This window comes from Ciconia boyciana, chromosome 8 (genome assembly GCF_034638445.1).
Source record: "Ciconia boyciana chromosome 8, ASM3463844v1, whole genome shotgun sequence".
Classification (NCBI taxonomy): domain Eukaryota; kingdom Metazoa; phylum Chordata; class Aves; order Ciconiiformes; family Ciconiidae; genus Ciconia; species Ciconia boyciana.
Window position 1 is genome coordinate 40,610,611 of NC_132941.1, and position 24,337 is coordinate 40,634,947.

The window sequence follows — 24,337 nt, forward strand, 5'->3', positions numbered from 1 at the left end:
ATGTTAATTTGCTACATATTTTTTTTAGTGTTTTAGTGCTTATGAATTGGTATGTGTGTACTGGTATGGTGTATGTTATCAATTTTAAGAGAATACTCAGGAACTGGGTAATGAATAATGCTTCTGATTACAATCTGATGAGCTTCTACTAGCTAGTTAACTTTATTCACTCCCTTTAACTCAGACATGAAATTGTCTGAGAATGTGATAATTTTTTACATATCTGCATACCAATATCAGGAGAGGTTTTACAGTTGTCCAAGGCTGGAGACACTTGATTTGATATTTTTAATTCATTATTATAAGTAAACTTTGCTGCTGGCTCCAAGTAACTTTTTCTTTGGATTTCATTTTTTGTCCAGTGCTGGCTGATTTGTTTGCTCTGCTCGTGACTAGTTGAATGAAACATAGGTCTTAAATTGTTACCTGTTTTGACTGCACCATCATTTCTCTTCTGAAATAATTTGTTTATCACTTGTTTAAACACAAACCAGCTGTATTTTCATGCTAGAAACAAATATAAATAGGCAAACCTATTGTAATTTTCTTAGTGTTGTCAAAAAAAAAAAAGTGATGGTAAAACTAGTTATCCTATTTGTAGCCCTGCTATAGTGAGTAGAAACTTTTTGGTGAAATAAGTCAATCTTGTTAATAAGAAATCATTACTCGTTAGAAGCTTATGGGAGGTTTTGGAATAGGTTTTTTATTCTTTTTAATATTAAAATTAATATATATATGTATTTGTGGTAAAACCAGATTTAAATCTTCGTATGGAATAATGATAAAGGCTATTATGTGTAAAATTATGCTTACATAATTGATCATTTGACATTCGTAGTGTGTGGTAAAAATGTCTATAAGGTTCTGGAGTGTGAATTAGCAGTACGATTGATATAACAAATGAACCATAGCTTGTAGTTTTAGCTTACTGGAAAGTGGAGGAGAAGTCACAGCACAATAGTCAAGATAAAAGGGGAGTCACAGGGACTGGAGCTGAGAGTGGAACAGATTTACCCAAGCTAAGAAAAAGACGTTTCCTTTTACTTCTGCTAGAGAAAGAGGAGAGGTATTAATTCTTAACTCATCTTTCCTTTAATCCCTAATGATGCTGATATTCTTTTGTTAGTTCATTGGTATCCAGAAAGCATGCTATGAAACAAACCTTCTCATCCTTTCACTGTACTTTGCTGACTTAGAAAAAACCCAACAAATAACCCCCCCCCCCAACAACAACAACACCCCCCCCCCGCCCCAAACCCCAAAAACCAAAGTAGCACTGGGAATTCAAGAGATAGTAATCAGACATTATTGGCATATGTACTGTAATGTTTTTAACTTGCACCCAGCAGCAAATGCAGCATACTGATAAAAATGAAAATTATTGATGTAATCTCTGATACTCACATTCAAAATGATTGTGTTAGAGATGACATAAGGGGAATGGTACTTGTTAAAATGTGTGAAAACACTTGTAGTATTTTGAATCAGAAAATAACCTCCAATTTATACTATTGTTGCAATGCACAGACTTCTGCTCTCCCCAGAGCAGTAGACATTTCTCTGCTAAGTATATTCAAACTTGCAATAACCTGTAAAATCTACTAGAGAAAGACAATGCTTTACTTTATAGTAAATAGTAAAAAAGAATAGCCACAGTGACCTGAAGCCTGCAACAGAAGACACCACTACATTTATATTTCTAAGACAAAATAGCTCTGGGGAATAGAAAATTCACTTTATTGCTGGGTGGATTTTAATAGGCAAATTCTGCATTTGAATTTGACCATGGTAGCATGCTTAACTTCCTTGCACTTGCAAAACCATAGATTTTTTTTTCAATAATTACAGGTAGCCAAACTTTGTCTTGTTATATGCCATCTTAGAGTTCTGTTAGAAGACACTGAGATAAATGTTTCAAACTTCAATAACACTTTAAATGGGTAGTGCTGCCTACTTAAATGAATGGTTCCTTCCACACACATTAACCTGTATTTGAACTGATCCAAACCCAAAAACCCCCTCACTGCAGGAGAGATCTTGATATTTGCTGAAGCTGTTTAATAGATTCCTTGCAATCTCAGCTTGCTGTGTAAAAGAATGATACTGACTTTTCAAAACTATTTCTTGGTACACTTGAACATAGACAGTGTACAGAAAGTAATTTTCACTCTTAATCCATGTCCCAAGGAATTCTGAGAGCGCCAAGTAAGTTATTGTTTACAAAGATTTCCTATTACTTTTAGGTTCCCTTTTAGTACTTATAAGAAATGTTGAATTAACATTCTTGTGGAATAAAGCTCTTGGTTTATTCCCAGAACAAGCACTGAATAAGTTATCTTTCTTGGTCTTCCCTGTAAATGCATTTGAAGACTGATGTAGGCAGCAAAATTCAAGGGCAGAAAAACAGATAATTTTCTTTCCATTTATTCCATTACTTCTCTCCTGAGGCTAACTTGATGCATGATGGGTGAAGTAGAGTAAGGGTGAATACACAGGGAAAAGTGAAGTCATGCAACTAACTCTGTACTTCCACTGAGATATTATGAGTGCAACAATTTTTAGCCCTTACCCTTTCATAAAGTTTTCAATTGGTTGCTAAGACTGTTTTGACTATTAGCAAAAGAATCAATTTGACTGAAAGTCAGGCTTAAATTATGAACTTGAATCTTGTATTTTCTAGCTTTAAAACAAATGGACTTGACCTGAAGGAAGTCCAGTTCAGAACACCATCTTTGAATTAAAACCTCATGCACAAGTGTTTCTTTGTTTTGAAAGAGCAAATACTGTAGTCAACAGTTTATCCTGTTTGTAAATTTTAGAGTATTCACATTAGGCAATAAGGTTATTTATACAAAGTAGCGTGTCATAGAGGCTCCACTCTCCAAGTTGTTTGCATTCTACAAAAGTGGAAGTATCTTTCTACAACACATATCTTTAAATATTTTTCATTTTTTTTTAAGTTTTGTTTCATTAGTTACAGGTCGTAACTAATGGTGGACTGCCATAGCTTCATTTGTGATCTGTGTAAAGGCCTTTATTTATTTAAAGTAAAATCCTCAACCCCCTAGGAAAGCCCAGCAAGTCTTCCCTCAAAGTGTTTTATTCTTTATTCAAAGTTATTTATTCTTGTTTGCACTGATAGCAATCTATCAGCCCTTGAATTGAGAAAGGACAAAGCTGCCAACGTATGTTTAATGAAAATTGGTTGTGAGACTCCTGAAAGTCTTCCATACAGTTTGTAATAAAATTATTATTTAAATATTTTAAATAGGTGATATGTGTAATAAGTAACTGACTGTCTTCAGTAATCTTTTTCTTTTCTGTCCTTTAGAACTGAAATCTCTCTGGATCTGGTTTTAGTCACAGAACTCTTAAATTACGTGTATACAAAACCAAAGACACTTCATGTACATTCATCCTGCAGAAGTAACATAGGCTAGTGGTCATTGCATAGCAGTAGTTGCCAGAACTACAGGGATTACTTTTATAATTAGTAGATAGATTTGTGTTCCCAGACTGAACCCATAGAACTAAGTGAGCTTAATGACTGATCTGTGGCTATAAACCAGTGGGTACTTATTAATTTGAATTATTTTGGCTCTGAAAACACCAGAGAAATATTATGCCAATTCCTTTGTGAAATATTAAAAATAAACAATGCAAGCTTTCTATATGGTTTGATGACAGTTCCTTTTATTCGGTGAAAAGGGCTAAGCAGTCAGCAGAGTAAATAGTTCTGAGGTGCTCTTCACAGCACAGTGGAAGAAGTCAAAATGCAACTATGTGTACAATGGTTTCTGTGCAAAGAAGGAAGTAAATCAGAGCACTACTGATTTTCCTGTGGCAGAGCTTGGGTGTATATTTTACCCTTCATATATCTATAAATCTAGCGAACCTCTTGGGATGAATCATGTGAGATGTACAATATCTCTTTCTGCTGTTGAAGACTGTCTACAATTTTACTAATTTTATATGTAGCCCATAGGAAAATCCTTTTCAGGTTAGGCTTATATAGTACTGTTAAATATTAGTTGTGAGTGATTTTGGAATATAATAAAACATGGATGGTAAAAAGAAAGATAGCAGATGTTGGATCAAATACAAGATAGGTAAGGAAAAGATAATGTATAAAGCCATATGTAAAAGTCATATGGAGCAGTTTATAGAGCCATATGCTTTGTCCTGTCCTGGAGGGAATGTGTCTTTATACTTGCTGGCCCACATCCTTAGTTCTTGTGAATCAATATACCTTTATTGTCTAGGTCACTGACTTGGAATTTCTTTAATTTAAAAAAACCAAAATCAAGCCAATCAACCAAAACTGTCCTGTTTTTGTTGTGCTAATAACTAGGTTGCTACCCTGTATATTCTAATAATCAGGATTTTAGCTTTGATTAGACCACCCAGGACTCATCTGATGGCAATGCTATATCATCACGCTGTAAAGAAAGCCGATATTTTAACAAGCTGCATTTTGATTGCAAAGAGATGTAGGAAGAGGAGGAAGTATTGACACTATGCTCTAGAGATAGTATGTATGCTTTCATAAAAGTGAAAGCATTTGCTTTTTCAGGAAGCTATATTCAGTTCTTCAGGGACCTCTGCAGATTTTATAGATTCAGAGGAGCATTTGAAAGATTCAGAGTTATCAGAGGTAACATTGTTTTGTATGTCTGGATATATTTGGACAAAAATACTGATAATGTAAACAAATCTGTTTTCTGAGGTAGTTTTGTCACAACATGGATATTAATGTATGCCAGTAATTGGGAGACCCTCAAACAGCTTTATGGTCTCTCAAGGAACTCACTTCTAGCATCTAGTGTGTAAGTAAGTCTATACTAGAATCTCTCTTCATCCTAGAGAGTATCATGATATTTGGAGGGGGCAGTTCTTTGGTATAAGCACTCTTAGCAAGACTTGTTGATTCAGTAGGAATACCTTCTCAGAATCAGTCACTTCATGTTTGTTTAGTCATCAGTTGCCAAATACAGAACTGGTGTTTTACTAACTTCAGGCTTAGAGAGAAGTCACAAGGCAATTTTTGTAGAAGTGTTTTACTTTTGTTGATGTAATGGTCTATTGTGATCTGTACAACTGGCAACAGAATCAACTCGACTCTCTTTTGTCAGTTTTGTGCGCAATATCTGTGGTTAGCAGCAAAGGTGATTGCATTTCAGTGGATGAAAGTGTTATCAAACATAGTTAATGTATCAGGATTTTCAAAAACACCTGGAGAGTGTGTCTGTATGTGAGAGAGTGAGTTAATTGTAATAACAAAGACAGAACCCCAAACTCCCATTGAAGGAATGAAGGAGGGAGCAGTTTTGTTACAGTGACTTGGGACCTGCATGCAAGTTGTATATAGTTCTAACCTTACTTTTTCTGTTAAGTATTCAATTTATTTTTATACTTTTCTACTGTTTTGCTCCAGCCATCTCATAAACAGCCTACCTAACAACAGTTTAAGTCTGGCTTCCAACAGGGCTGACATTCTCATAATTGATATGTCTACGTTGATGAAAAATTTCCCCCACTTGGATTCCAGCAGAACTCACTGATTACAGGGAGTGCAGAGCACAGCAGAAAATCATACATTTTTTAAATTTTTTTTTTTTTTTTGGTGATTGATGATCATTTTATTAAATATCACTGTTGCTCAGTCTCTGAGTAATGAAAGCATTCTTCTGAGCTCCAGGGTCTGGAGCACAGCTGGATCTGATGCCACCATCACTGAGATGCTGGGTGTCTAAGATGCCAGGAAGCAGACTCAAAGCTGTATTCTGATAACCTAGCATTAATTGTTAAAAGGGGTGTAGACTCTTTGCTAGAAATTGGCCCTTCTTTTCATATGAGTTAATTGTTAGTATGGCCTTTGCACTGATTTGGTAGCCAGGAACAAGATTTGTATTTGTAACTCTGCTACTCCTCTTCCTACAAAATGAAGTGAGTCATGTAATGCAGTTAGGAATCTCACTTGTGATGAGAGCTTGCCCTACTTCTAACATAAATTTGTGGGGATTGATTAATTCCATTTTCCTCCATTCTTCTAGCCATATTTGAGCCTGTCTTAAAGGTTTCTTTAAGTACCTTTGAAAATGAAGGTTAAGCTTGAACTGAATAGAATATTTGGAAACCACCATATGAAAATGAAAGCTGTATGTGGCTTTTTTTTTTTTTTACAGTAGACATGCTTAAGAATAAAATTGTTTGATTATCTGTTAGAAACTTAGTGGCATAGAAGTTTTCGTGGCTTGAAAAAATGTCACAGTGAATGAGACTTTCTTCAGTTTGTTCCTTAGAACCACTAAGAAAACGATGTATAATTTATTTTCTGTATAATTTAAAATACTCACTATATTGAGTGTAAAAGATTTCAGTTTTAAGTTTAATTTCTTCCTGGAATTGTCATTATTTCAAGATATATTTTTTAAAAAAAAAAGTTTAGTGCTGATATTAAATGTATCTTCAGAAAAAGGTAACTTCGCCACATAAACTAAAACCATGTGACTGCTCACCTGTGAGGATCCCTGTACCGTTCAAATTTCCTCTTATGACAGAATTTGAATCCTGGCCTCACTAACCGAGAAGATATCTTGCCTCTCTATATGAGGTCTGAGTTTACTATGAAATAGTAAACTACTTAAATTTTATGTCTAAATTTACAAAGCAAAACAATTTTTTTCAGAAGTAATAATGAAGCAGACTCCAACCAAATTCCATACTGATGAAAATCTAAATCTGAATTTATATAATTTTCAGAAATTCAGTTTTCTCACTAATTCCTATAAACTGTACATCAGCAAACTGTCTGCATATTTGTTTCAGCAATTCCTGTATGCTTGCTCTTACAATTAAGCAGTCAAAACAAAGCAACTTTCATCCTCCTTCTGGAGTCTGATTACTGTATCTGGTAGCTTTTATTATTCCAGTGTCCCAGTTGCAGTAGCCTTGCCAAACACACTACTGGGTTTAGAACCCTGCCTAATGGTATTTTTTTATTACAATTACTTTTTTATTTTGTTTTACCAAAAAAAGAAAAAAAAAAAAAAGTCATCTTTCCAGCAAGCTGAAAGGCTATGTAACCATTTTGGTAATTTGGCATGTATCTTCCCATGAATGCCTTATTTAGTTAAATGGTGACCTCAGTGCCCATTGGACCGTAATATTATTCCTGCTGTCAGTCTTGCTTTCAGTTTTTGGCTCCTTCCCTGGGTTAGTATTGGCTCCTACAAGACATGAGGAATAACAAAAACATCTGCTGTCACCCCAGGAGGCTGGCAGAGTTTCATCCAGAAGGATGTGTGCTGCTGTTGATCATCTTTTCAGTACTCAGTGCCACCACAATCAATAGCAATAGTAGAAGATACTCAGGAAGAAAGTGGAGGCTCTGAGCCAAACTTGCGGACACCAAATGACAAACTGTTATGTATTGAACTGGGGGGAGGGGGGAAAGGAAAAAAAAAACAGAGAAAACCTCAAAAAACCCTACCCCCAAATAAAGCAAATAGAAAGTACAAAATTAAGAAGGATGATACCTCCCCATCTCCTGAATAAATGGCTTAGATCATAGATCTTGTCTTTTAGCATATTTTTCTTTGTCACTAGAAACCTTCTACTGAACTAATTGGAAGCTCAGAGGCTTCTTTCCCCATCACTGCTGTATTAGGATAAACATCTTAACAGGGTCAGAGGTCATGGGTATATAAAGATTAGAAAGGTTTAAGAAAGGTTAGCTTTAGGAACAGGCAGGTTTAGACTGAAGATTAGGAGATTATTCATGGAATCATAGAATCGTAGAATATCTCAAGTTGGAAGGGACCCATAAGGATCATTGAGTCCAACTCCCTGCTCCTCGCAGGACTACCTAAAACTAAATCGTATGACTAAGAGCATTGTCCAGATGTTCCTTGAACTCTGACAGGCTTGGTGCTGACCACTTCCCTGGGGAGGCTGTTCCAGTGACTGATCACCCTCTCAGTGAAGAACCTTCTCCTAATGTCCAGTCTGAACTTCCCCTGATGCAGCTTTATTCCATTTCCTTGTGTCCTATTGCTGGTCACCAGAGAGAGAAGATCAGCACCTTCACCTCCGCTGCCTCCCCTTGAGGAAGTTGTAGACTGTGATGAGGTCACCCCTCAGCCTTCTCTTCTCCAAGCTGAACAGACCAAGTGACCTCAGCCACTCCTCAGAAGTCTTGCCCTTGAGACCTTTCACCATCTTGGTGGCCCTCCTCTGGACACACCCTAATAGTTTGATGTCCTTCTTGTATTGAGGCGCCCCAAACTGCACACAGTACTCAAGGTGGGGCTGTGCCAGTGCAGTGTAGAGTGGGACATTCACCTCCCTTGACCAGCTAGCTATGCTGTGCTTCATGCACCCCAGGACATGGTTGGCCCTTTTGGCTGCCAGGGCAGACTGTTGATTCATATTCAACTTGCCATCAACCCAAACCCAGTCAGAGGAACTACTGGCTTTCTGTCTGTATTTCCATAGTTCTGGACAAATTGGTATCATTATGTGAACCATAGTTTCACATGGTGCTTCGCAACATTTACGATCTCTTTTTCTAGGTTATAATCCCTACAGAGATGGTAGTATCCAGAGAGATGGCTAGTAGCAAAATTCAGGCTCCTTTTTTTTCCTCTTCTGACTGGAATTGTGTTTAAAAAAGACACTACAGACTTTCACAGGGTTTGCTTTCATATGCTAACAGCTGCTAGAACTGATCGTAATGGCAAAAATGCCCAGGACCTTTCTGGGGAGAGTAGAGTTGTGAGAGGCAGGAGTGTGAGGGCCCAGTCATTCTCTCCCCCTTTCTGTTTGAATTGTATCTGTTTTTGTAAATTTATTGAGAGACAAGCAGGAAACTGCATTTAGCACCATACCTGCAAAGATGTTGCTGGAGCTCATAGAGCAAGAGAATTAATGAGGTGGTGTGCTCTTAAATAGCAGCTCACAAAGATCACTTTCTGACCTGTAGACGCACTAAAGATTTGCAGGTTTGTTGGTGCATGTGATGGACAAAGCTAATAGCTTTAGGAAAAAAGCTGATAGAAAGGAAAATAGCTTAAGTACTGATTTGCTGGGTGGTTTTTTTTGCACTGGCCTCTGTTTTGGGTAATTGCTTGGAACTTTGTGTAAAACACTCTGCTTTATAAAAATGGAAGTAGAGTTTGGAAAGTTTGCTTTGTTTATAGCTTGCTGTTACTCCCGTGGTTATCTGCATGAGCAGAAACCAGTACAGGAAAAGATTTCTGTGGAACTGATTCCAACTTAAATTCATATGGCAATAGTGGTGAGTTTTTAGAGGAAATAAAATTGTTTTATCATTTTTGAATCCTGAAAAAAATGAAAACTCAATTAAGGTAACATTTTTTCATTTGAATTTTTACAGCTCTTTCTATTGATCTAATCAATAACAAGGAGACTTTGTTTCCACAGAGTGCCCTTTATAATAGATTTGAAGTCAAGTTTTATTAAAACAGCACAGTACAAAAATCTGATATATGACTTAGTCTTAAGGAAGAAGCTTCCTTCTTCACAGGAAGTTAATTTTATTCAGTGGAAATCTTTTGCAGCCTAGGGTGAGGACCACTAGATGCTTTTAGCTAGTAAAACAAGGCAGTAATGGCTGCCAATATGGGCGTCATCTGTAATCGAAAGTAAAACTATTTAAGTATTACACATCACTTATAGTATATTGAGCACTTTTACAAGTGTTAATAAAATCAAGCACTTGAATGATGCACGGTGCATCCCATGGGGACAGTGAGGATTTAGAGAGTGACCAGGAAGAAAAATATCCTTGAATACCCTTCTTAGAGCTGTGTAGCTGCAGGCAAAATGGGAACAATATTACACGTGACTTCTGCCTTTAACCTGTAGATCCTGTTTCCCTTGCTAAACTAGTTTGTGAGGATAAAAGTCATACTTTTACACTAGAAAATAAAGCTGATCTTACAATTCATGCCTTTTTTTCTGATTTCCGTGAGATAAATCTAAAATACAGAGATATATTTATTTCTCAAAGTGTGTTTCTCAAATGCGTCTTCTAGTTATATGTATTACTTCAGTGTCTTGTTACTGAATAAACTAGAGTCAGATATTTGGAAGATGTGAATTACAGATGTACAAATCATTACTTGTTTTTCTTTACTGGGGCTTAATTAAGCCCTTTTTTCTTTTAAGAAGTAGTAAAGGTAAAATTTTTAACTTCATGTGATACTTGGATGGGATTGTCAATGAATCTCATTCACAGATAAATTATGGGGGAACACCTGCATCTTGGGAAGCTGTGTGAGGCAATTATGCAGCACTGTAAATGGAGAAAGACTCTGAAGCTTCAGGCTGATGAGTAGGTTCTGTAAAACACAGTTTGTGAATAGTGTACAGTGTGACAGCCTGCTTTGATGAGCTGTTTGATCTTTATGCTGCTGCAAACTCTTTTACCAGAATGATTTATATAAAATCTAAAAGAAAAAAATGGAGGTCTAGGCCCTGTAATAAAGTTACCAGATTGTCACAAAATTGCACGATATAAACAAAGGGCATGGTTGATTTCCACCTCTTTTCAAGTTAGAAATTTCTGTAGTAGCGGCAACTTTATTATTGATCATTGTCAACAACTTCTGCTCCCCTGAAGGTTCAGCAAATTAAAGCTCAATACTCTGTGATGACTTAACAATTGTTATCCTTTAATTTCTTTCTTACTATTATTTAATCTTAGAAAAAGAAGTAACAATTTAAATTGATCTATCCTCTCACCTCTGTTGGTATCTTTCCTTATCAGTGGACGATAACTGCTTGCTGTATCATGGATAATTTATAGAAAGAGTGAGTATTCAGAGGTAACATGTTTTTGTGACATATGCAGTATTTGCTGGTTTGATAAATCTTGGAGCCAAAAACTGGACTCATGAGACACAACAATGTCTGCCTTTAAGCACCTCACTTGCCCTCTGCTACTAATGCAACACTGCCAGGGCTGCTTCTAACAATCCAGGCCTCTGAGGAACTTCAAAGAGTTGCTGCTCTCATTTAGAGAATGACCTCTCAGAGTAGGAGCTTCATCTACAAGTTTTGGTACAGGCAGATTCAGTCCTGCCATGAGCAAGAAGACTTAGATATAATTCTTTGTGTTATGAGAGCTAAGAATGGACACCATGTATTTTTATTTTCCCGTAGTCCAACTTCTGATTGCTTACAAAGGCTATGTTCAATGTCACAGTCATGCATCAATTCCTAGCAGTGCATCACTTGTACACCCACAAGAGGAGGAGATCATCTCTGTGCCAGTTAAAGTTATTCCTGCTATTTAAAATGATGAGGTTAAGAAAGTTAAAGAGAATTCACTGAGCTTGTTCTCATTCTATATGGCATAAATAAAAATTAATGGAGCTATAGTATGCAAGTCAAAAATTTAGCTTTCCTCTCTGCCTGAGATTTCAGTCAGTATCTATGATTTGCAGGAACTGTGTATGTTTCTTTGCATCATAAATGTACCAACTGCTGTATTTGTAGTCTACAAGTACTGACTTTGGATAATTTGGATGCTGATATTTAGTGTCTGGGAAGTGAACCAAAATAATGTATGTTACCTAAAAGAAATTTATCTACAAGGAATTTTTCTTCTTTTAGGTTTAAAAACTTTTGTCTACTTAATCATCTATGCAAGGGAGTCATGAGATTCAGATTACACAAAATTGTTTCCGTAGCAGTGGGTAATGAATGAGGTCATAGCTACGTGACTAAATAATAGTGCTTGTACATTTCTTACAAAGTGGCATAACTGGTCCTCTGCGGGAAATGTTTAGTTTAATATAATTATTTCAAAGTAGTCATTAAAATTGTTGCTTTCCAACTGAATCGGCATTTTCAATATTTTTTAAAATTAGAGCTGTATATCTTTCCTCCAGATTCCTGCACATTTGTGTGCTCTCTGACTCTCCCCCCCACACCCCAAAGTTCTTCCAGTCTGAAAGCTCCATTAGACTCTGTAATCTCTGAGGTGAGAAGTGTTGTGTGCTATTAAATATTTTTAGTTACTTATTGGCTGACCTGCTGTTCTTCAAATATTTATGTGCTTCACACTGGAACTTAATTTCCTGTGTCAGTAAAGGCTTAGATATGGGTTTTTATCCTACAGAGAGCTTTAATTCATTGTGATTTCCTTTATAATTTTAATACAATAAGCATAAATATTATATACTACCCTTGAATCAAAAAAGGCCTTAGAGATGACTGGTTTGTCCAATGTGGCGGATAATAGAATGATTCTCTGGCATTCCTCAAATCATCATTGATCCATGTGTTTTATGATATTACTGAATAGTTATATTTGTGAGTCTCTCACATTTTTGTCCCACTGCCTCCCTCCTTCATCTTTTATCCTGTTACCTCTAAAACCTTCTGAAAAATCATAAATCTCTTTGTAAAATTGTAAATGCAAATAAATTGTGTTTGACAGGCTCAGCATTGAGGAAGGTTCCCTACACTCCCACACAATATGAATAATTTGCTATTTCACGTAAAATAGAAACCACAAGTGTTTAAGTCCATTCCTCCCATGTGAAAATGTTTCATTTGAATCAAATGAAGACCTAAAATTCCTGTCACCAAGTTTTCTAGGGAGTTCTGCAGTTGAAGGAAGCAAACAGTTAATTCCTTTATGCAAGGACTAAGATCCCAGTTTTGGAGTAGTTATGGTACCTTGTGCTTAGAGACTCTCTCCCTTAAGCTGGGTAATGCCTTTCCTAATCCACGGAGTCTCTGTGATTTTTTTGGGCATCAGAGACAGTTTTGAGCACCAGTTTTAGTCACTGGTGCTAGCTGCATTACTATTCTGTAATACACAGAAGAGAGGAAGAATTTCCCTCTACAATCTAGTCTGCATCTCTTTCTCTCGGATACTTCTGATACCACAAGCAAGAAAGTATTATGAAGTTAATATAATGAAGGAAAGTGTACTGTTTGCTAATAGATAAAAGCCTCCTCTTCTGTAATTGAGCAGGATGTATTCTGTAATTGCAGGATAAAAGTACGCAACTGAAAAAATATTGCAAAGTTTAATTTCACTGACAAAGCAGTTTGATACTTATTTTGTACATTGTGTTTGTATATATCCTTTAGTGAAATAAACCTTCTACTTTTGGAATCTTTTAATGACCTATTTTAATGTTGAATATTCCTGGCAGAGAATAATTTTTTCAGCTTCTACCACATTTTGTAAAAGCTACTCTTATAATTTAGATCATATATAAAGATCATATAAAAGATTTACTGGTAATTCTTCTCTTAAAATTGGACAAAATCAAATGCATGATTTTTCAATGTATTTTTCATCCTTTCACAGTAGTAAAAAAAAAAGTGCCAAGAGGTGATGTGATGATTGGAGTTGGGTATTAATGTTAACAACAACAAAAAAATTACAAGCAATCAGCTAAAGTACTTTCTGTAATCATGATAAACAAGTTAGGTAATTTCCCCACTGTTTACTACTTTTTTTCTCATTTTTAAGACCTTTTTTTCACATTCATGAAGCCCTTTGAGACTTTTGGATTGCAATGAATCATATAGTGTCACAAAAATGAGTTAAGTATGAAGACAGCAAGTGAAATGTGGTTTTTATTGCTTGTAACAAGTTTTTGTTGAATTATTGATATTTAAAATGTTTTATCATCTGTGACAGAAAGAAATTTCTCCTGGATTAATCAGTCAATAGGATGTAGGCAATTTGGCAGTGTTCATTTCATGATAATGTCTGTATCAATTTTCTTTTCAATTGTATGCTTTCTTTGATTTCCTTCTGTTGGGTGGGAGGATAACAGAAAATGCATGCACCTTTCTACCCTTCTCTATGCTTGTCCATTAAGGATCCCTTCCCTTTCTATAGTTTTTATAACTCAGTCCCATCTGATATTGCTTCATATATTTTTACAAGTTTAGTTTCCATCATATTTAAGGTTAGTGATTTGGCATGGCTACTCTAAAGTTCTTTTTAAAATACATTTTGAAAGAATGGTCTCAAATGCTTGAACCACAGGAAAGACAGTTAAAGACTAGTATTCTGTTTTACACATTAATTGTCTAATCTGCCTAATGTACCTATTTCTACAGTATGTAGGGACCAAAGAATAATGGCATGTCTCCTTTGATTTAAACTTAGTGTCCCCATTAATAAAATGAAATGCTTGTTTTGCCCTTTTGTCTGCTACTTTATAATTGAACAGGGTCTTTAGGGAATATTTTATTGTGATAATAATTCAGCCTTCCTAAAGGAAATTAATAAGAAATGCTCTGTTGACTATAGAAAAGGAAAATAAATTTATGGATATGGGCAAGATGTTAGTTTGACAATTTTATGAAATATTTTCAGTGAATACTCCTAACCTGTACATCACTGACTTGTCCTGTTTTTATTTATTTATGTATTGCAGGCAGTAAGTTAACTTGTTACATAGTTTTATGACAAGTTCACTAGTTAATTATTTCTATAAATGTGGTCTGATGTGTGATCAGAAGTGACAAAGTAAAATGTAAGGATTTACTTTATGAATAAATATATAAATGAAATTGTTCACACAAACTTGTGAACTTATAGTCAAAGCTTACATAAGTATTGCTATAAACCATTGCTAACTTGAACCAAGAATCATGTTTTTAAAAAACACCGTTTGTACATTTGAACGCACATAAGTTTGTAATGACTTTGTTTTTATCGCAGATTTTTAGTTGTGAGAATCATGCTCTCCTGTCAATCTCTTTCATTAAGTGTGATTTTTAAAAAAATTGTTGTTGGATGGTCATATTGTTCAATCCTTCTGTTTTCCTCCCCTGTTTACCCTTCTATAACTTCAGAGGGCACTGGTTTTATAAGCTATTTTTACTTGCCTGGTATCATTATTTAAGACTATGCTTTTTCATTTCACTATAATGTCTGGAGTTCTTAATTGCTTCCCTTTTATGCTTCTGTCTTATATGTTTAATTGTCTTGTATAACTAGTCTAACAATCTTTACCACTATGCTTTTAGTGTGTCTTACTTTATGATTCCCTACACTATGCTTGCATTGTCTGCCATTTGTGTAATACTGAAACACTTAAAATCTTAAATATATTTATCCTGATAAGATCCCTATGCAACAGAAACTACCGTTACTCTTGTTCTATAGCTGTGGGGTGAAGACATGAAGAGACTAGATAACGTGGCTGAGGACTTTAAAAATTTGGTGGCAGAACAGGGACTTCAGCATGTCTCCCAGTTCTTAGGCTGGTATGGAAATCACTCAGCGAGCTTTACAGTTATTCAGAAATACTGTTTTACATCAACACATAGAAATTTTTAAACTTTGAACGGAGTCTTTTTGTATTTTCTTCAGATTTCAGGTAACGTAGGTGTCTGCTGTTTCGTATTCTTAAGTGAGAACCATACCCAGGAACCCTTCATTTGGCAGACTGTTATGCTGTTTGTGAGATCATGGCTGGAACACTGTATTTTACTAATCTAGTTTCCCTTGCCTCTCAGGTCAAGGTTTTAGAATTAATTTCTCTACTGCAGCAACTTTTGTCAGTCAAAACAATGACATGAAAAGGGGATTTTATGTAAGTAACCCATACTAGAAATATGAAGGGTGCAGAAAAAAAGTCTGTCAGGATTTCTGAAGGTATGCACAAATGCAACAGAGAAGCTGGTCACTGGAAAAAGAGAAAATGTATTTGGTCTTGGAACCTAGACCCTTCACAGTGAAGGATTTTTTTTTTTTTTTTTTTTGGTCAGCACAGAAAGTAAGGTTCTGGTGTGAGTAAGGACTGGCAAGGAGCTTCTCAGAATTTCTGCAGGAATGCAGAAAACAAAAAGAATAGTTGTCTGACAGGAGTTTACGATCTCAGTCTTAAACTAAAAAGAAAATTTTTCAAATCTATTTTGGACTTAATTTTTTTTAACCTGCCAAATTTGCAAACACCAAATTACATAGCTCGTGAATATTTTATGAGAGAAAAATGCTTGGCTATCTCATCAGCCATGTTTTCCACAGATCATTCTGTTTCCTTTTATTCAGTGAAAGGAATAATGTTTTTCTGGGTATCAATAATTAATCCTTTGAAACTAGCCAAACCATAGCTGCAGTATGATAACTGACGTCAATGTAACCTAATATTGACTGAGAACCAAATATTCAAAGAAATGCTGTGGATAGGCCAGTTTATAGGGAGTACCTCTTAGCTCACAGTTAGTTTAGCTTTTGCTTTCTCTTTCCTACAAGATTGACTCTTTTCAAAGAGGTTTGCAAGTCTCTTTACAGCTATTTATTTCTCACATTCCCATCTGCTTTGTTTATTAATATTCCAGTGAAATCCTATGTTTGCTAAACTGCAGTAGAACAGGTTTACCCTTCAGGTTTTTTGGTTTGCTTGTTTTTAGCACTGGATGAACTGGTACTTGGTAACTATTAAGATGAAGACTACAGATGGTAACTGTATCTGATGGGGAACATCTGCTGTGGCAATGTATTCAGTAGGTACCTGATGTCTTGACGTATGCTGTACGTTGCCCAGCTGCTGAGAATGCAGCATAATATTATGGTTTTACATAAATTTAAGACCCCTGTTTGGAGTTATCAAAATGGTGAGAGAATGTATCTAAGGGCATGTAATTGAATTACTGATAGAAGAGTAATAATTTTAAACTCAGTGTTTTAGAGGTCTGCCTAACAGAAAGGAGAAATAGTCTTATATGCAAAATTATTCCTTTTCACATAGCACCTGTTGGTGGCTTTGGGGAAACAGATGAATGAAAAGGAAAGGAACATAAACATAGATTTCCAGTGTATAAGAGTGGGAGTATGAAAATGTTGCTCAGGGAATGCAATGCTGTTAATTGAGGGGCAGTTAATAGAGATAAAATTGCAAGTTACTGGCATCATTATCTAAAGCAGCCCTTCCCTAACTTCCCCAAACTATATTTTATTACTGTATTATTACTGCATACTTCAAACCAGGTGCAACTGCCATTCTGCCAGGCTTCTTCTCATCTCATGTTCTCCAGGATGGGATTCCAAGGCTGGTACTGGGCTTGCTCCATTGGTATTACTGTTTTTGAACATCTGCTTAAATTGAGCATACTGCCGCTTCTTGTGTGATGTGGGCATGACTCTGTATTCTCATTACAGTTGATACTTCATGATTTTTGCATGCTATTCATACTAGTTCAATGTTAGATAAGCAGGAATATCAGAAATCCTTGTCTTTGTTTCACCAGACTTTAACCCAGTTCTTTTCCCTCACATTACCTGCCCGTTTCCTATGTTTTCTAACATATCTCAACAAGAGACCAAGTGTTTTTTCAGTACCATACTTCAGAGAGTGCTTACCAGGTTGTCTTCATAGTGTCCTGGTTTTTTAGGGCTTCTAAAAAGGCAAATTATTCTCCGATGATGTATTAAGTTTTCATAATAATTTTCTGATTTTATTTCGTAGAGCCCTGGGTTGAATGGAGTGTCTGTGCATTAGTTCTATGTTTGTACAGATATTCTAGAGAGAGGTAAAGTGAAGCAGGCAGGACTACATTTTAAAAAATGAAAACTGGTTTTGAGTGTCTTTTCCCTTTTTGAAGTCTGCTTTCCTAAGGTAACTGTGTTTAAGCATCCCAGCACTTGTGTAATCTACATCAATATTTATTGTTGAAAATGTAAGACAAAGCATTGAAGTTTCTGGTCCAGGTCTGTGTGAAACCATTGGTAGAACAGTGAGTCCTGGTTCCTGTACACCCCTTCTCATCATGCATTCTCTTCCATTTTGCCATAAAGTTCAGGAAATATGTACTTCACAAAATAGGCTGCTTCTCACTTGATCTACCTGCATGTTCCTGTCATCAAGTAATTAAAATAACAAACACTTTGTGAAACAACAGGCAAGCAGAGTGGATAAGGGTCGTATTACCTTACTTGTAGCTACCGAGCCTGTAAATAATTAAACCATTACTGTCACTGTCAGGTTATTTTTTTTACACACCTTTTTCAGATTGCGGTGTTAGTTACTCAGTGCTTTGAGATGAAGAAATAGCAATGGAACAGGACTATACAGTTCATAAGAGGACTGATTTGTACACAGTGTAAGTGAAAGCAGCCTTTAAATCTCCTTTAGTGTGATCTGTGCACAACTGCATAATGACTTGGGAATAAACTTTCCTTAATACGTAACTGCCAATTAAGTAAGCTAAGCAGCTAGCCGTGTAGATGAAAGGTATAAAATATCCCAACTGAATACAAATATTACATAACAGCAACTAATCTGCATATTAATTATAGCTACAATAATGGCAAGAGTTAGTCTTAGTGTGTAGCTGATCATGAGACTCTGCTGCAAATGATACTTGGCAGAGGATGATTGTTTTACTTATATTTTAATTAAGAAATAATATGTATGGGAGATTTTAATAGGGGTGAAATAAGTGGTATAAATGCAGAAATACAGCTGTTCAGATGTATTACAGACTTTAATACCTTTAGAGAATCAAATACTGAATGGGTCTGTCACATCTTATTGCTCTATTCTATTGGCAACCAAAAGTCAATACAGCAAAAAGAACTGCAGGGTATTAGAACCTTTTGAAAATATAAAAGCTACCTTTCTCCTTTAATAAAGTAAATTGTCTACTATTTTACTGAGTGTTAAGGAATTTTATTTTTATAATCTTATGAATAATCATGTCTTTAAAATTTAGTTTGATATAGCGACAAAAAGGTTGAGGCTAAGGAAAGGAGCATGTAAACAATAACAGAATTTTCTAGTTATTTCTAGTTAATGTTTTCAAGTTCACTACCATAAAATTTTCCGTTCAACTCTTTGTTTAATGATCTGTGACTTTCCATACCAAAATCCATAATTATGAATGTTTTTAGCAAGGTGTGCATCCCTGAGATTTTAAATAGGGGTGCTGGGTGGAAAAATCAAGTCCGTGGTTTCATCCTCGCTCTGCTGATGACTTCTCTGGTGACTGAGTTAGGCACTTAATTACCATCTCAGTTTCTTATCTGAGAGGAAGACATAATTACACCTCCTTTACTATGAAAACCACATTAATACTTCTATTCAGTATAAACTTTGTACAGAGTATAAAAGCCCACTGTGCTATGCAGAGGAGGACCATGTAGTAAAATCTGGCATGTAGAGTTCACAATCTGAAAGACAAGCTCTAACAGTTACAAAAGGCAGACAAACTGTTGGGAAGGGAGAAATAAATGGCACATGTAATTTTTAACGTCAGTAGCTGTCAGGGCACTGCAGGGCTGGGGGCTCCCTGGGGACTGGGGGATGCCCAGGCAGGCAGGGCCGGGCCTGGCAGCCAGGGCCTTGTCCCACCGCCCCAGCCAGGGAGCGGGCAGCCCCACTGGGCAGCCCAGCCCCGGCCATCAGGAACCTCCTTGGGGCCAGGCCAGGGCCAGCCTGGGACATCAGCCTGTGGGTGAGGGTAAGGATCAGGCCCGGTGAGGGGAAGCAGCAGTGAGTTGGCTGGGCTGGTGGGGCCCGGCTCAGTGGGGCACACGGCTGGGTACGACAGGGCTGTGGGGAGCTGGTGGCCGTGGGCTGGGCTGAAATGGTGTCCTGGGTCACAGGCAGGGTTGGGAGAGACCCTAGGGGAGAGTGGCCAGGGCCAGTGAGGCCTGTGATGGCAGTACTGATTAAGAAACAAATTCTGCTGTGTCAGAATGGTATGGCTACCATGGTGATAGAAACTTGTCCCTGCTCAAAGCTGGGGGACAGGATTTCTTAATGCCCCTGCCCTTGACTCTTCATTGGTAGCAGCACTGCTTTGGTAGATTCTGCATTGGTAGCAGCTAGAGATGGTTTAGACTGGGTTTCTTCTGCTGTGATGCAGGTAGCTCCCTGCATGGTTTTCAGCTCCCATATTGAGTCTTGTGTCCCCAGAGCATACCCCATTTACTCTCTTGAGCTGTCTTGGCTTGCTGATGATGCCCCAGGCTGCTTGCCTGCCCTAGGGCCTTGGAGATGTGTCTAGGTTGCCTGAACCTCAGTATTTTGTTTTATTACAACGTCTGGTATATACAGCCACACCATCCACTCAAAACAGAAAAAACCAAAAAAACCCAACCAAACAAAAAGAAGCTAGGTTTCTCTTTCCTGGTTTATAATCAAAACACTGATGGCGGTCAAGGCATTTCTTTGGGACTGGTCTGTATGGCTTGGTGATGATATGGGTCACAAATTGTCCCTAGCCAAGTGTTAGTCTCTTGGAAATGCCTTGTGCTGTACCATACGTCACTCTAAGCAATGAGCTCATTTCTGTAGGTTGTGCTCTGTGCGTGTGCAATGCCATATACGTCTTTCAGTGCTGAGTGCAAAGCGTCTGATTCACCGTATCCAAATTTGTCAGGGAATGACGTCCAGTTATGCAAATATAAAGTAGCTCCTGTCTGTTTATTTGCTTAGGAAGTACTGAATTACTGTTGTAACTCTGAATAAGTTGTTATCAATATAGCCACATCGTGCACTGTGCTGTAATTGCTAGTAAGAAGATAGAGCCCACATTTTGAGAGAGAGACTAACAGAGAAGAATCTGATTAGCTAATTAAGTTGCAATACTGAGATTCTCTAAAAATAACTGTTGGTCTCCATATTATATTTTTAGTGTTGCTCTACTGTTCTTTGCTGACAAATTCAGTGCAGCTGCTTTATTAGTTCAGTACTGCTCTCAGGAAGTGCCCTTACCTTTATGTCCAGCTGTGTCCTCAAGGCCATCTCATAGCTGTGTGTTTTGACCATGGTAGTGTAGTATTCCTACTGTAGTAATAATCACTGAACCAGCATCAAACATCTTTGCTTGTATAACGGATATCCCAAAGGGGATTAATGGCAATTGATTTCCTGCTTCGTGGCCTATAGGCAAGTCATCTATAAACAAGATCTTTCAAGCTGTTGGTCTGTGCAGGGTGCTTGAAGCACTAATGTAGATCTATGGGTGCAGTTCAAGTGCTCAGAACTTGCCTCAGCACTGAATTTTGCTGCCTCCCCTATGCTTGTTTAGCATAACTTGTCAAGTATTCAGGAAGTAATTAATATTATGCTGTCACCAAAGGCATGCTCATGGCACAGTCTGATACTTTGCATATGATATGTTTTAAATGCTGTACAATCCAGGCTGGCTTTTCCTATCATTTCTCTTGATTTTTGTGGAGCATCTGTGACTGTAGCACATAGCAGGCAGTTACAGAGCATGACATCCTAGCTGCAGCGTCCAGGAGATACTGATATGAATTCCAGTGCATGTGACTCATCAGTCAGCTTAGTGCAGCTGAGGCTTCTCTTTAATATCTAGCTCTCCATTCTACAAGAGCTACTTACTGACAGAAGAATTCCTGCGATATATTAAACACTTTCATTGAAACACTGGTTCACTGATATCATGTCAGCTCCCTGCAGATTCTGTGTGTTGTATTTTGTTCCCCTCACACTTGATAATTATTGTCTTGTTACATCATGCTTCTCAGTGAAGGTTTACTCAGATAATTAATTCTAGTGATAGTAAATTAAAACTGTACATAAATTATGTTCACACCTAGTACACATTGTTTTGAACTAATACATCAAAAGGTCCTTCAGTGTATGTCTGACAAACTCATTTATATGTAGCTCTATAATTGCTTACATAACTCTTGGCAATTATGCTGCTTATAGGGAAGGAACATATAGTATATTTGATGCCAAATATATGTTTTTAAGATGTAATGTCAAGGAGAGTATTATTATCTAGTTTTTAGTCTGGTACCTCATAGAGCGTTTCTATTTCTATTATTTCTGAAGAGATATGGCCAAGTAGGTGCTTAATTTAATCTAGCAGGAATCCAGGAAGACTGATTTGCTTTTTTCATAGCATTTCTTAGCCACAACTGTGTACTGATTTTCACTGTCAAATTGCTAAACATTAACTAACCCAAATATTTACTTTGCAGGAGGCCCAGAAGATCAATGGTGGTGGAGATACACAGGCAGATGGGGCCTGCAAATCAACAGATGAGAAAGAGGAGAATGTGGCAGCAGAAGTGGGATGGATGACCTCCGTGAAGGACTGGGCAGGAGTCATGATATCTGCCCAGACATTGACTGGCAGAGTACTTGTAAGTTTTCAATGATTTTCTGTGTTCTTATTTTAAAGAACATTTTTTAACAAACACTGTGTCCCAGCCTTAGAGGTGGATTTTTGACTGGTTTGTTGCATCAGCGCTGAGTCAATCCCAGTTTTCTCTTTTGGAAGTAAAATAGCAGACTAATTCCTATTCCAAGAGACAAGCAGAGACAGCAAGTAAGAAAAACTGACTTCCAGCCCACCCCCCTCACCTATTTCAGTATTCTGGCACCATGATTTTGAACTGTGCTACAAACACTGAGTTTAGTAATTTGTCGTGGCTGAACCCCAGCCAGCAATTAAGCCCCACACAGCTGCTCGCTTACTCCCCCCCAGTGGGATGGTGGAGAGAATCGGAAGGGTAAAAGTGAGAAAACTCATGGGTTGAGATAAAGACGGTTTAATAGGGAAAGCAAAAGCCACGCACGCAAGCAAAGCAAAACAAGGAATTCATTCACTGCTTCCCATGGGCAGGCAGGTGTTCAGCCATCTCCAGGAAAGCAGGGCTCCATCATGCCTAATGGTTACTTGGGAAGACAAACACCATCAATCCAAATGTACCCCCTTCCTTCTTCTTCCCCCAGCTTTGTATGCTAAGCATGATGTCATATGGTATGGAATATCCCTTTGGTCAGCTGGGGTCAGCTGTCCCAGCTGTGTCCCCTCCCAGCTTCTTGTGCAGCCCCAGCCTCCTCGCTGGTGGGGTGGGGTGAGAAGCAGAAAAGGGCTTGACTCTGTGTGAGCACTGCTCAGCAGTCACTAAAACATCCCTGTGTTATCAACAGTGTTTCCAGCACAAATCCAAACTATAGCCCCATACTAGCTACTGTAAAGAAAATTAACTCTACCCCAACCAAAACCAGCACATAATTTCATATTATGCGGTAAAAGTATAGGCCTATTTTGTCTGGAAGTAAAATTGTGCTAGCAAAAATGGAAGCTGACTTGGAAAATAAGCACAGTGTTACAAATGTAGACAGTGGTCAGAACTGCAAAGCAAAGACAAGTTTGAATTGGCCATGCAATGGGATTTGTGATACTTCCAATAGACTAGTAATGATTTTATGTTCTCTTGATCTTTTTTTTATTAACTTAGGAAATCCTTCAAACGTGTGAACAGTTATGTATCAAATAGAGCCACAAATCAGATATTAATAACATGTAGTTTAAAGTTCCACTGAAAAAACTTTATAGTTTTCACTTGAATATAATTATTTTATAGCCTTGTGAAATCATACTTAATTGCCAAGCGTTTTCTGTGGAGTTCACTGAAGTAAAAGGTGTCTCCTGTGTGATTTTGATTAGTTTCCTTGTTAGAATGCATATACTTATAACCTAACAGCTAAAGTGATTTAAATCCCATTTAAAATTTTTGAGAATCCCAGTGAAACTTTGGAACTAGTTTGAGTTAAACTGAAAACAGAATTTGTGTCCTTGATGGTTTACTTTGGTTAAGAGATATTTTACTGTGAGTCGGTTCTGGTTTATAGAGTAATTATTTGGGCAGGGGGAGGGAAGGGAAGGAGAAGAAAAGAAACTGCCTTCCCAATCAAGTCTTTTACAGTGAAAAGTTGAGGCGGCTCAATTGCTACTGTCTTGTTTAGTTCTGCAATATTATTATTTTGATTATTTTTTTCCTAAAAATACCTTCTGCCCATTTGCTTATGTTAAGCGCTGACTTTTATCAATAGCTTGAAAGCATGTTCTATTGCTGCTTTTAGCACTACATGTCTTCTATGTGAAACTAACATATTGATCATCTTTTGTGTGTTTTCCTGACATCTTCAGCATTAAAAAAGACAAATCTTAGAGCCATGCTTTTCTTGTTCCAATTTAAGTATCAAGGCTAGAAATCACCCAAAACCAGAGTCCTATGCTACTAGCTATGCAATCAGAAATTGGCCTGTGTTGTTTTTACTGAAGTATATGTGAGCAGAAATACAAACCAACAATCAAGATCAAAACCTAAAATATAAAACACATTTTACTACGTATTTTTATTCAAGACACTGGGAGAACTTAGTCAGTTCCATTTGATGACTTTGTTTATTTCTTTTGGGTTTTTTTTTTTTGTACTTGCAGTTTACCATTGCATCTTATAAGGGACTAGTTTTTTTCCAGAGTTTTTTGTAGACAGCTAGCCAACATCATTGGGTCAGATTATTTCTGAGAGTATATTTATATTATTGTCAAG

The 24,337-nt window shown here is 37.1% G+C and overlaps 1 protein-coding gene across 13 annotated transcripts in view; it reads left to right on the plus strand.

The window, feature by feature from the left end:
- KCNMA1 (potassium calcium-activated channel subfamily M alpha 1) overlaps window positions 1-24,337 on the plus strand; it is a 526,598-nt gene that overhangs the window by 119,177 nt on the left and 383,084 nt on the right. For all 13 annotated transcript variants that reach the window (XM_072871308.1, XM_072871302.1, XM_072871307.1 and 10 more), the window contains one exon: window positions 21,971-22,135. In XM_072871308.1, coding sequence (XP_072727409.1) covers window positions 21,971-22,135 — 165 coding nt within the window. The remainder of the gene's footprint in view (window positions 1-21,970; window positions 22,136-24,337) is intronic.